Source organism: Propithecus coquereli, unplaced genomic scaffold (genome assembly GCF_000956105.1).
Source record: "Propithecus coquereli isolate 6110/MARCELLA unplaced genomic scaffold, Pcoq_1.0 Scaffold291, whole genome shotgun sequence".
NCBI lineage: Eukaryota > Metazoa > Chordata > Mammalia > Primates > Indriidae > Propithecus > Propithecus coquereli.
The window spans coordinates 2,604,978-2,619,023 of NW_012148519.1; the positions used below are offsets into that span (position 1 = coordinate 2,604,978).

General features: G+C 34.4%; 1 protein-coding gene and 1 pseudogene across 1 annotated transcript in view; one reads left to right on the forward strand and one right to left on the reverse strand.

The window, feature by feature from the left end:
• The window catches only part of USP32 (ubiquitin specific peptidase 32), a 121,261-nt gene that overhangs the window by 51,341 nt on the left and 55,874 nt on the right, over positions 1-14,046 (reverse strand). The window contains exons 8-10 of the mRNA XM_012648638.1: positions 7,440-7,523; positions 3,136-3,197; positions 590-692 (exon numbers count right to left, since the gene is read on the reverse strand). Of these exons, the coding sequence (XP_012504092.1) occupies positions 590-692; positions 3,136-3,197; positions 7,440-7,523 (249 nt within the window). The remainder of the gene's footprint in view (positions 1-589; positions 693-3,135; positions 3,198-7,439; positions 7,524-14,046) is intronic.
• Positions 9,637-11,454, forward strand: LOC105813876 (annotated as a pseudogene).

Below are 14,046 nucleotides of genomic sequence, written 5' to 3' on the forward strand. Positions count from 1 at the left end.
TTTCTTCTTTAACTTTTTATTTGGAACAATGGAAGATTACCTTTTATAAATTCTAAGTTCTAATGTTAGTTCTGAAATTAACTTAGTTGTATAGGAAATTTGTACTTCTTACCCAAGGGTCTTCAACTTTTTGATGGGAAGGGTGAACTAATGAAGGACAATGTAAATGATGTAGTTGAGAGAACACAAATTTTAAAGTAAGTCCTTAGGTTTGATCCTAAGTCTTCCACCCTGATCAAGATATTGTTACTTTTTCTCTCAGCCCCAGGTTCCTCATAGGTAAAATGGGTATAATATTACCTTCCTCAAAGGGATGTTGTGAGAATTAAATGAGAGGTGAGGTGCATGACATACACAGGCACCCCTGTGCCAAATATTATCTTTCTCCAGAGTTGTTGCAAGGGAAGAAATTTATGTGGAAGTGTAAGCACAGAGCCTAGCCCATAGCAAGTATCATATAAATATTCATTTCCTTTCCTTTCAAATATTTATCTAAGTTGGAGCATTTTATTACTGGCCAGTAGTCACACAAAGTCTAATGGAGTTGAAAATCCTATGAAAAATATAAATAAACAGGAATCTAACTCACGTATTTGACATATTCTTTCCACTGTTGCCACCACTGCATGGAGATGATAAACCAATTGTGTCCTGGTTGCAGACCATATCTGCTCTCTCGTTCTAACCATCCTCTGCACATACAAAAGAAATTCAATACATCAAATGAAGTTGTGTGGAAACATATAACACCATCCACAAATTATCATTAGAAGTTTTACAAAGAAAAAACATGAAACGAACAGATGTACTCAGGAGAGACTGCCACGATTTAAATTAGTGAAATATTATTTCCATTGATAAGCTAATTAAGAGTCATGGAACACTATCAAGCATTATACTGATATTTTTAAAGACAGCTTTACTGAGGAATTATTTACATAATATAAAATTTACCTATTTTAAATGTAAAACAACAATTTTGGTAAATTTAGAGATGTGTGCAACCATCATCACAATCCACTTTCAGAACACTTAGAACATGTCAGTTAGTGCAAAAAGATCATCATCTGTGCCCATTTTTAGTCAATCCCTATTACTACCCTCAGCAATAGGAAACCACTAATCTATTTTCTGTCTCTTATAGATTTGCCTTTTCTGAATTATTTATGTAAATGGGATAACACAGCACATGGTTTTTCACATCTGGCCTCTTTTATTTCACATAATGGTTTTGGGGTTCATCTATTTTAGCAGATATCAGTTGTTTGTTCTTTATTCCTCAACAGTATTCTATTGTACGTATATACCACATTTTATCTATCCAACAGGTGAAGAACATTTGTAACTGGCAAACCAATATCCAAAGTGGCTACACCATTTAATATTCCCACGGGCAAAGTAGGAGGGTTCTAGTCTCCTCACATTCTTGCCTATACTTGTTGTCCACATTTTCTGCCATTCTAATGGGTGTGAAGTGATGTGGTATTGTGATTTTTCAAAAAATATTTTTAAGGTAAAAATCACATAACATGAAATTAATGATTTTAATGCATACAAGCATATAATTCAGTGGCATTTAGTACGTTCAAAATGTTGTGCAACCACAACCTTTTATTAAGTTCCAAAACATTTTCATACACCCCAATTAAACAGTCATCCGTTAAGCAGTTATTCTCCATCCCCATTATCCATTTCTCCCAGCCCTTGGCAACTACCAATGTGTTTTCTGTATCTACCAATTCACCTATTCTAGATGTTTTATATAAATGGAATAATTTACTATGTGACCTTTTATGTCTGGCTTCTTTCCCTTAGCATATTTGTGAAGTAAATCCATGTTATAGCATATATTATTTAATAGTACTTCATTCCATTTTATGGAGGAATAATATTCCATGGTAACGTATACCATGTCTTGTTGATCTGTTCATCCACTGATAGATGTATAGACCATTTCCACCTTTGGATACTGTGAATAGTGGTGCTATGAACATCGTGTTCAAGTATTTGTTTCAGTGACTGTTTTCAATTCTCTTGGGTATACAGCTGGATTATATGGTAACTCTATGTTCGGGAATTACCACACTGTTTTACACAGTGGCTGCACCATTTTACTTTTCCACCAGCAATATATGAGGGTCCCAATTTTTCCATATCCTCACCAAAACCTTCCATTTTTACAATTATAACAATCCTAGTGGGCGAGAAGTAGAATTTCACTGTGGTTTTAATTTGTATTTCCCTATTCACTACGCTGAGCATCTCTGCATGTGCTGATGACCATTTGAACATCTCTGGAGAAATGTGTACTGGAGTCCGTTTTTAGTTACCTATTTTTTAATTGGGTTGTTTGCTTTTTGTTGTTATTATATTCTTTATATATTCTGGTTACTAGACCTTTATCAGATACATGATTTGCAAATATTGTCTCCCATTATGTAGGCTGTCTTTTCAGTTTTTTGATAATATCCTCTGATGTACAAAAGTTTTTAATTTTGATGCAATCCAATTTATTTTTTCTTTGGTTGCTCATGCTTTTAGTGTCACATCTAGGAATCCATTGCAAAATCCAAATAATTTTTGAAGGAACAGTTTTGTATTATTATACAATCTATATTATTTTATAAGATTTGGAGTGGAAACAGAAGCAGGGAATAAAATAGTATTTCAGAATATTCCCATTTTGTAAAAATTTTACATGCATCATTGTAGGCATATATTTAAGTGGGTATGTGAATATTAAAAATGTCAACAGCAATTATCTGTAAATACAGAGATTATGGACATTTTTGTTTAGCACTATTTTCTAATTTTGCTACAATAAACATGAAATTTTTTGTACTAAAGAAAACTGGCTATCTTTTATCTTACATCTTTTTTCTTTCAAAAAATTAAATTTAGAATTCAGGGCAATTTTATTGTTAAATAGGATTTGACCTCTAAATTAGTCCTGTTCCTTGTCTAGGAAGGTACTTCAATAAAAATATATCACTATGTATCCATTTTTGAGAAACAGCTTCACTGTGATGATTACATTAACATGGGACATGCTATTACTTAATAACCAATATATTTTAGGTGTTTGAAATTTCAACTACATAATGAAAAATACCCAGATTGAAACTATACATTTACCTAATAATTTGTCCTTCTTCTTCTGGAGTAGCTGGTCTTAATCCCAGAACTATATGACATACCTACGGGGAAAATAAAAACAGTAAATCAAACTTTATTAACTGCATAATATTTAACATTCTCTGTATGAGATCTACTTTCTAGACAGGAATCTGAATTAGCAATTGCATTCAACTGATGTATTACCAATGATTCATCTGAGCAAATTTTAACTCTAGCTGTGTGGCTTTTGTTTTTATTATTTTTTATTTTTTTTTTTTGAGACAGTGTCTCACTCTGTCGCCCCAGGTAGAGTGCAGTGGCATCATCATGGCTCACTGCAACCTCAAACTCTTGGGCTCAAGTGATCCTCCTGTCTTAGCCTACCGAGTAGCTGGGACTACAAGGGTGCCACAATGCCCAGCTAATTTTTCTATTTTTAGTAGAGATTAGGGCGGAGAGTGGGGTTTTCACTCTTCCTCAGGCTGGTCTCAAACTCCTGACCTCAAGCAATCCTCCCACCTCAGTCTCCCAAAGTGCTGAGATTACAGGAGTGAGCCACCATGCCCAGTCCATTAATACTACACATTTTAATATAATGTTCTTATAAAAGTATATTTTCATTGTTGTAAAGTATACAACTGGCTGCATGTTCTGTAATTTATTTATCCAACTAATATTGACAGATATTCAGGTCATTTTCTAGTTTTGGCTGTAACAAAGACTGCTTATAAGATATACATGTTCCTGTAGGGTATACACATGGGGTATATGTGACTTGCTGGACCGCAGGGTATACATATGTCTAACTTTCATAAAAATTGCCGAACAATTTCCAAAGTGGTTATACCAATTTATATTCCCACAAGCAATGAGTGAGAGGTTCCACTTGCTTGTTATCCTTAACAATATTTCATATCACTTAAAAACTAACCATCTGGTGGTTACTTTGAATAGTAGTATTCCAAGTATGGTTTTGATATATATTTCCATGATAACTAAAGAGATTAGTAGTCTCTTTTCATAAATGTATTAGGTATTTGGATATTTCCTTTTTTTATAGTACCTGTTTAGGTTTTTTGCACATTTTTATATTGGGATTCTGTGTTTTTCTAACTAATTTTTGTTCTTTTTATGCCCTAGATACAAGTCTTTTATTGCATACAAAAGTGCAAATATTTTCTCCCACTTTGTGGCTTATCTTAATGGTATCTATTTATAAAAATTTATAAATTTTATTGAAGTCCAAGTTAATCTTTGTCTTTATGGTTAGTGTTTTATATTCCCTGTTTAAGAACTCTTTGCCATCTCAAAATCATTAAAATATTCTCTTACACTTTTATTAGTAGTTTTTTTCCCCCACCTTCATACTTAGGTCTGTATCCTACATGGAATTAATTTATGTGTGGTATAAAGTAGGAATACTGATGCATATTTTTCTCCATTTGGCTACCAACTGACCCAGCAGCATTTAATTAAAAGATCATCCTTTCCCTTCTATACAGTACTGCTGTCTTTGTTATAAATCAAGTGACCACATATGTGTAGGTCTACTTAAGGACTCAAGACTGTTCCACTAATCTATTTGTCTAATTTCATGCAAATATCATTGTCTTAATTACTGTTGTTTTATAAGTCCTAATATCTGGTAATATAAGCCCTCTAACTTTGTTCTTCAATATTTTCTTGGCTATTCTTGGACCTTTGCACTCTATGTATTTAGAATTATCTTGTAAATTTCTAGAAACAACAATGACAGTAATAAACCTTTTGGATTATGATAGCGTCAAATCTATAAATCAAGAGGAATTAACATCTTTACAATATTGAGCCTTTCAATCTATAAATTTGGATTAATTATTCCTTCTGTATTGGTTTTCTATTTCTATTGCTGCTGTAACAAATGACCACAAAAACAACACAATCTCTCTCTTTCTCTCCCCACCTCGGCCCCTCTCCTCCCACCACAGTTCTTCACTTTTAAAAGATGCATGTGATCACACTGGGACCACCTGAATAATCCAGGCTATTTTTTCCATCCTTAATTCTTTTTTCTGAGACAGTCTGCTCTGTTGCCTGGGCTAGAGTGCTGTGGCATCAGCCTAGCTTAGAGCAACCTCAAACTCCTAGGCTCAAGTGATCCTCCTGCCTCAGTCTCCTGAGTAGCTGGGACTACAGGTGAGCACTACCACGCCCAGCTAATTTTTTCTATTTTCAGTAGAGATGGGGTCTCACTCTTGCTCAGGCTGGTCTTGAACTCCTGAGCTCAAGTAATCCTCCAGCCTCGGCCTCCCAGGGTGCTAAAATTACAGGCATGAGCGACCATGCCTGGTCACATCTCTGAATTCTTAACCTGATACATCTGCAAAGTCCCTTTTGACATGTAAGATAATACATTCACCAGTTCCAGGAATTAAGTGTACAGATATGGGGAGGAGGGCAGCATTATTCTGTCTACCACACTCTTTAGAATTTGATATTTTTTAACAAATGTACAAAAGAGAGGATTCTGATTATGTTTAGCATGCTTCTTGGCAAAAAAGGAGTGGAAATAAAGATAGTACACCTCACTATATGAGGTGCATTCAAACCAGGTGAAGAAAAAAAAGATACTATCTCAAGAATGGTTTTCAGATTAATTCTATTGACACTTACATGCGCTAGGTTTTAAATACCCCACACACTCAGCCAAGTGTGAGATCTTGGCAAATAAAATAAGAGTATACTTCAATATTGTATCACTAAATTTACCAGCTAACTCTACCAATTTTAAGATATAGATAGAAAATAAAACAATTTAGCATAACTGCCTGCTTACTCATATATTAATTAAAAATACAATTTTGGAAGCATATCTGAGTATATAATAAAGCAAGTACAGTAAAATGTAATAATAAAATTTAGGTGGTAGGTAGATTATAATATTCACTGAAAAAATCTTTCAGCTTTTCATAATAAAATGTTGGAAACACACACATAAGCAAATCTCAAGTATATATTTATGTATAAGTTAGAGTCACAGAAAAATAGTGCCAATCCAAGCCCCTGATAAGAATGACAAAATAGGAAAGGCAATACCAAAAGTCAATGCTACAGTATGTGAGAACAAGATGACTCAGACATAAACTTAAGTGATCAATATGTTCATATATTGAATCTGAGATAAAGCAGTTTTAAAATTAACAATAGTGAAAGAGCTTACAGAACCTACTACTGAAGATACTATTTTAAAAGAGATGAAGACAGTTGACCAATTTTCATGTTACCAAGCAAGTCAGTTCTGTTTATAGTGATCTGTATTATTTTCATATATATTTTATAAAGCTATCAACTTGAATTCCTGCTGAAAATTATAACTGATAGTAAGACAATTGATTTAAATGGATATTATATATATTTTAAATAAATAAAAATGAGTCATTTGCTCTAAGGAAGAGAACAATTTTCATTTATTCCAACATAACTGTGTCACAGACAAGTTATTCTTTATTTAAAATGGAAGATCATGAATGGTTTGGTATGATATAAGCCATATATCAATAGTTTGGTATGATGTATTTCTGTCTCAAGGGTTAATTACATGATATATGATATAAACATACCAAACCATTCTAACCTTCAAGGGGTACTTCTACAAGGAAAGGAAAATAAAATAAGAAACTAAAATAATCACTATCAATCTATTAAATTAACTTAAATACTTATGAAGAACTATGAAAAATGGGAAAATGTAAATATCTTTAAAAATCAGAGCAAGAGAACTAGTTTAACTAGGAAAATACTTCAAATCTGGAAAGCTCTATGACTTAACGTTCACTCCTGTTAGCCTTCCTTCCTTTTCAATCTTTCTTGGACCTTCTAAAGAATAAAATTCAAGAAACAGCCTTACTGCTAAGATGATTTCCTAACTGGAGGGACTGAATACTTTGAAAAATTCATAGTTACCTCCTTATGATCCATCTTTCTATTCACACTGCCTTATTTATTAGGAAGGGCCTTACAGTGAAGAAAAATAGTAAATTATGATGAATTTTGCAATTTAAATTGTTTATGTCTACATGCTGTTCTATCATGAGTATGAGATAAACGAACATAGTCACCTACATTCTACTTTCCTATATCCCAGGGTCACGATTTTGAGAAGCTTCAGCAGGCACTCATGCTCTGTCTTACCGTCTTTCAGGGGGTGTGTAGGATGATGTAGTTCTTTTTATAACATATAGTTTTGCCAGTTAGACACAACAACTCTAGCTATTATATGATGGAAAGGATGCAAAACTACTGGTACTACTACCCTCTATACCTGTCATTTACCTTAAACATACCTGGAAAAGGAGATTCAAAAATTCATTGGCAAGAACATTTTTCACACTCCAGATCTGATAGTCTTCCAGAGTAAGATGACCCATCTGAAAGAGAGACAGTAAAAAATCTCATGTTAAGAATATCCTTGTATTTTATACCATTCGAATAAATCTGGTTTATTAAGCTTATATTAGTCGTGTTTCTGAAAGCAATAATTTACAGTAGCTGCTGTGTGTTGACCTGAAAGGCTAGCTAGTATAAATTTAAAAGTGACAAAATTTACATTAAATACAAATGCCATTTGTAATTCTGTTCAAGCAGTCAATGGTAACAAGGCAGCTTATCATTGATAATCTTTCTCCAATAACACCTGGAAAATAACTTACAATATTTCTGCTTCAAGGGTTTATTACGGAAAATCACAGAAGGCCCTGGGTAGGCAAAATGGCACATTTACTAATTTTGAAACCAAAAAGCAGACTATCTGGATTATGCTCTTTCATTTTAACAATCTCCTAAGACATCTGGCAATACTAACAGCCTTCTTAGAAATTTAAAGGAAATTCATATCAAGAATGAATTTCTATATTATATTTCCTCAAAATTCAATTTAACATTACTTTTATAAATTGAGTGAAGCAACATTTTTGTCATGTCAATGTGTACCAAAAATTACATACGCATAATAGAGGCAAATATGTATATTTTTTCTTGTCAGGTAAAAATATAACCAAATGTTTGTTACTTCACGTGTTCAATAATTACCTAACAATCCTAGATGAACAATGTTTTTAGCTTTTATTATTTAATGATATTTCTATATTCTCTTTTCATTACATATCATATGATATGTAAGATTTTAAATCACCATGATTATAATTACCAGCTTTCTTGATACCATTTCTATTTAGGTATATTAATACTAATCTAAATGTTGGCTAAAATTAGAAAAGTAGTATCTTCCTCTTTGCTTTCCTAACTCCTCTGCAGTGCAGAAGGTAAACAAGTGTAAGATCATTCCTGTATGTTTGTCCAAATGCATTTAATAACAAAATTTTATATAAAGGCAATCTGACTGTATATGGTTTAACTAGGGTATATAGATATAGATATTTAGTGAATTTCACAAACAAGTAAGAAATACTGTCCATTTTCTTAAACACTTTTAGACAACTAAATCAATAAAGATATTCTAGCAATATTATTTTCCCTCACTTTCTTTTATGCCTCAAATATACTGGAGGCAATCTTCTATATTAACAAGAAAAATACATTCACATTGTTTTTAAAATAGAAAAAAAATTGACTTGCGGAATCGTTAAAGTGTATACTTCAACTGTTTCATAACCAAACAACAGATATATGAGGGATTTAATAGTTAAGAAAATCTCCCAAGTCCAGGTAGAGAAATAAGCTAAACAGAAAGGAAGAAAACGGAAAAGTCCTCATTTTTGTTTTTTCAAACAAGTTCATGTTCTAGAAGTAGAAGGCATAGAGAGGGGGTAAGCAAACCACCAGATTATGACTAACATTGAATCATATAATCTTTCTTATCACAATCACTTTTTGAAATTGTCCTGTTCACCGACAACAACAATGAAGTGGTCTGAAGAGGCTTTTTCTCCACCCCCTGCCAAATACAGTACAGCGGGTCCTTGAATATCATTTTGTTCAAGGTCGTTTCAATATAATACTTTTTTTCTTTTTTTTGAGACAGAGTCTCACTCTGTTGCCCTGGCTAGAGTGAGCGCCGTGGCGTGAGCCTAGCTCACAGCAACCTCAAACTCCTGGGCTCAAGTGATCCTACTGCCTCGGCCTCCCGAGTAGCTGGGACTACAGGCATGCGCCACCATGCCCGGCTAATTTTTTTATATATATATTTTTAGTTGTCCAGCTGATTTCTTTCTATTTTTTTCAGTAGAGACAGGGTGTCACTCTTGCTCAGGCTGGTCTCGAACTCCTGAGCTCAAACAATCTGCCCGCCTCGGCCTCCCAGAGTGCTAGGATTACAGGTGTGAGCCACTGCGCCCGGCCGTTTCAATATAATATTGATGAGAAAAACAAACTGATTCCCAGCCAGGACCGCTGTCTGTGTGGAGTTTGCACCTTTTCCCCATGTTTGTGTGGGTTTTCTCCGCGTACGCTGGTTTCCTCCCACTTCCCAAAGATACATGTGTTAGGTTAATTCGAGTGTCTAAATCAACCCAGTACAGTGCAAGATCTGCTGCTACAGAGAGGAGTATCAACAGCAGCACCATGGCAACAGAAGAACCTCGAGGACTACGTGGGATTTGCCAATCTCCCAAAGCACGTACACAGAAAATCAGTGAAAAGAGGGTTTGAATTCACACTTATGGCGGTAGGTGAATCTGGATTGGGAAAGTCAACATTAATCAACTGATTATTCCTAATAGATTTGTATTCTTCAGAGTATCGGGTCCTTCCCATAGAATAAAAAACACTGTACAGGTAGAACGACCCAAAATTTTAATCAAAGAAGGTGGTGTTCACTTGCTGTTCATAATAGTAGATACCCCAAGATTTGGAGATGCAGTGGATCACAGTAATCACTGGCAGCCTGTCATCACCTACATTGATAGCAAATTTGAAGACTACCTAAATGCAGAATCTTGAAGTGAATGGATGTCAGATGCACTGTTGTTTATGCTTCATTGCTCCCTTTGAGATATGAACCTCAAGCATTGGATATTGAGTTTATGAAGTGTTTGCATGAAAAAGTGGGTATCTTCCCACTTATTGCCAAAGCAGACTGCTCACATCCAGAGAATGTCAACAGTTTAAAAAACAGATAATGGGTCGGGCGCGGTGGCTCACGCCTGTAATCCTAGCACTTTGGGAGGCCGAGGCGGGCGGATTGTTTGAGCTCAGGAGTTCGAGACCAGTCTGAGCAAGAGCGAGACCCCGTCTCTACTAAAATTAGAAAGAGATTAATCGGACAACTAAAAATATATAGAAAAAATTAGCCAGGCATGGTGGCGCATGCCTGTAGTCCCAGCTACTGGGGAGGCTGAGGCAGTAGGATCGCTTGAGCCCAGGAGTTTGAGGTTGCTGTGAGCCAGGATGACGCCATGGCACTCTAGCCCAGGCAATACAGTGAGATTCTGTCTCAAAAAAAAAAAAAAAAACAGACAATGAAAGAAATGCAAGGACATAAAATTAAATGATGCAAATTTCCAGAAACAAATGATGAAGAAGAAAATAAGCTTGTTAAAAAGATAAAGCCATTCTGGGCAAAATAGTGAGACTCTATCTCTACAAAAAATAAAAAAAATAGCCAGGCATGGTGGCACGCACCTCCCAGGCTGAAGCAGGAGGATTGCTTGAGCCCAGGAGTTGGACGTTACACTGAGCTATGGCCACTGGATTTTAGCACAGGGTGACAGAGACAGATCCTGTCTTAAAAAAAAAAAAAGATAAAAGACCATTCACCTCTTGGTGTGGTAGGTATTAACAGTAATACTACCATTGAAGTTAATGGCAGAAGGTCAGAGGAAGGCAGTATCCTTGGGTGCTGCTGAAGTTGAAAATGGTGAACACTATGTAACTTCACAGTTCTAAGAAATAAGTTGGTAAGAACACACATGCAGAACTTGAAGAATGTTACTAATAATGTATACTATGAGAACGACAGAAGCAGAAAACTGGCAGCTGTGACTTATAACGGAGTTGATAACAATTAAGAATAAAGGGCAGCTTAGTAAGAGCCCTCTGGCACAAACAGAAGAAAGAAGGAAGCATGTAGCTAAGTTGAAGAAGATGAAGATCAAGTTGGAACTGGTGTCTGAGATGAAGGTTAATAAAAAAGTTCAAAAACTGAAGGACTCCGGAGCTGAGCTCCAATGGCACCATGAGAAACTGAAAAAGAATTTGGAAGGCAAGCACAAAGAATTAGAGAAAAAACGTCTTCAGTTCGAGGATAATAAAGCAAACTGGGAAGCTTAACAATGTGTTTTAGAACAACAGAACTCTTCAAGAACCTTGGAAAAGAACAAGAAGAAAGGGAAGATCTTTTAAACTCTATAGATCACCAATTACATATTAACTGCCAATATGCCAGCTTGGACATCAGTGTTTGTTGGATCCATTTGACCAATCTGCACCAGTTTTATCCATAATCATGGGTTTAACAGCATGATAAAAATTAATGTTTTGTTGTTTTTGATGAAGATTAAGATGCCTTGAATTGTCTAGGGTGTTGTGTACTTAGAAAGTAACAGCTCCAGGTACCTTGCCTCCATTTCCCTTTCCTTTATTTTAATTAAACAGATATCTTCAATTTAATGCAAGAGAACATTTTACTGTTGTACAATCATGGTCTGGAGTTTGCTTATGGGATACTCCAAAATAAAAGGACTCTGGAAGGTTTTCACTGAGGATAAATCGCCAAAATATGATGCAAACTATGCTTCTCTGTGATGATTAAAATACAAAGGCTCCATTCAATGCAGCATATGCAGTAATATAATTTAGTCTAACACAGTTGACCCTATTTCTTGACACTTCCATTGTTTAAAAATGCACACGGGGGAAAAAAAAACCTGTACGTTTACAGTGCACCTAGGAGTGCTTTTTTTATAACAACTTTTTTTGTTGTTTTTGTTTTCGATCCTTTAAATATATATTATTCTCATTTATTTGTGCCCTCTATAGTCAGAATCTCATTATAGTTTCATTTCTGTATTAACATTTAATTTACATATTTCACATACATTGGCCCTGCTAAAATAGAATATATTAATAGTATCTTTTATATGATATATAGGAACCAACAAGAAAATTGCCTTTAACTTCCTTTTAACACTTAATGGTAAGTAGCAGGGAGAAATGCATTCTTAGACCATTTCTAGGCAAAATTGTGAAGCTAACAACCAACCTCTTTTTACCTATATGCAGTCTCTTCATTTTACTAGAAATAGAAATCATGGCCTCTTAAAGAGAAATTACCATTCTGCATTTAGCTGTATTCATACATTACGTTTATGTATTTTTTGTTTATACTGTAAAAAATTCACAGAATTAACAATGTTGTGATATAAAAAAATGAAAAAGTAATAAATTGTCCCAGTATTAGTGAGTGAGTGTGTGTGTGTGTGTGTGCACCCTGCAATGGGATGGCATCCTGTCTGGGGTTGGTTCCTGCCTTGTGCCCTGATCGGCAAGGATAGGCTCTGGCCACTTGTGTCCTTGAATCAGAATAAGCAGGTTGGAAAATGAATGAATACAAATAACTGTAAAATAAAAACTCATAGAGTATACAACAATCATAGAAATTCATGACAATTTAAATGATGTGGTAAGAAAGCACTTAGCAAGCCTGATATATTTGTTATTGTTTTTGAACTGTGTGGTGGTAGGAGGTGCTCCTTAAAATTCTCAGCTTGCAAACATTTATTCCTTGATTTAACTCACCACCACTATGTCTGCTGCCATCACTCACTGATTAACCAAAAATTGGGCAGATAATGATCTTACTTGTTTTTATTAATCTTGCTTAAATGTATGTATAGCCCACATTTATTTCAATGTTTAATATTAAAAGTTTTTTGGGTCTTTTTTTTTCTTTTATTTCAGACTCATGACAGGCCCAGAATGTTTGAGTCTTTATTTAGAAGTTTGGCAATGTTTTTCTGACCAGAAATATGCCATAGGAATATTGTTTATATCAATTAGCCTATGGTAAAATTGATTTCCAAGAACCTATTGACAACATTAAGTAAGGAGTTACTGTACAAGAAGTTAAAAACACCTCGATCTGTAATACAGTATGCCCGAAAGGATCTTTGACTTAGAAGCCTGTTGTTCGTACTACAATTCTATCAGAACGGTCAATTACTTCCATAACCATCCACCATTTGTATTCCTCCAGCCTTTGAAAATGACTTTTTGACTATAACAATATGGTTTTGAAATAGGCAGGAATAAATCATAGCATACTCATGATGGAATACTATGCAGAGGCTGAAAAGACTAAGAATAATCCCTATATAAAGTTTTGTATTTAACATATGAAAGATGCTTAATAAACATTTGTGAAATTTAGGAAAAAAACAAAAAAATTGTTGCAGAATGGCTTATACAGTATTATTCAATTTTTAAAATATAAAACACACACAATACATATAAATTTATCCTATGCTTGATAGTGGTCAGAATAGTATATATTCTCCTCCACTATCTATTGAGAATAACCAGAATTCTTAAAAACAAAAAACAAAAAAATTCCAGAGGATCTGCAAGCTCTGCCACATCATATACCTCAGTCATAGGTGGCAAAGAGAAATATGGGTTATATAACTTAATGGACTTTCTGATAAATTTCAATTCATTATGGAGTTTTACAATGAATAATCAAGGCCTAAAATTCTAGGACAGAAAAATGAAGAATGCCAAGAGAGGGAGAAGCTGTGTTGAACAGAAGCTACATTTCAAAATGCTACCTTTTGCATTTGAAGTTAATAATTTAATTGTAAATGATTCTGCACTGATGACAAAATTAACAAATAGTATAAATTCATTTTAATTTTATAGGAATTAACATTGAGAACAGACAGGGAAACCATAGTAAAATATGAAAATGTAATAATTTCTATTTATTTTGCTTTGTTG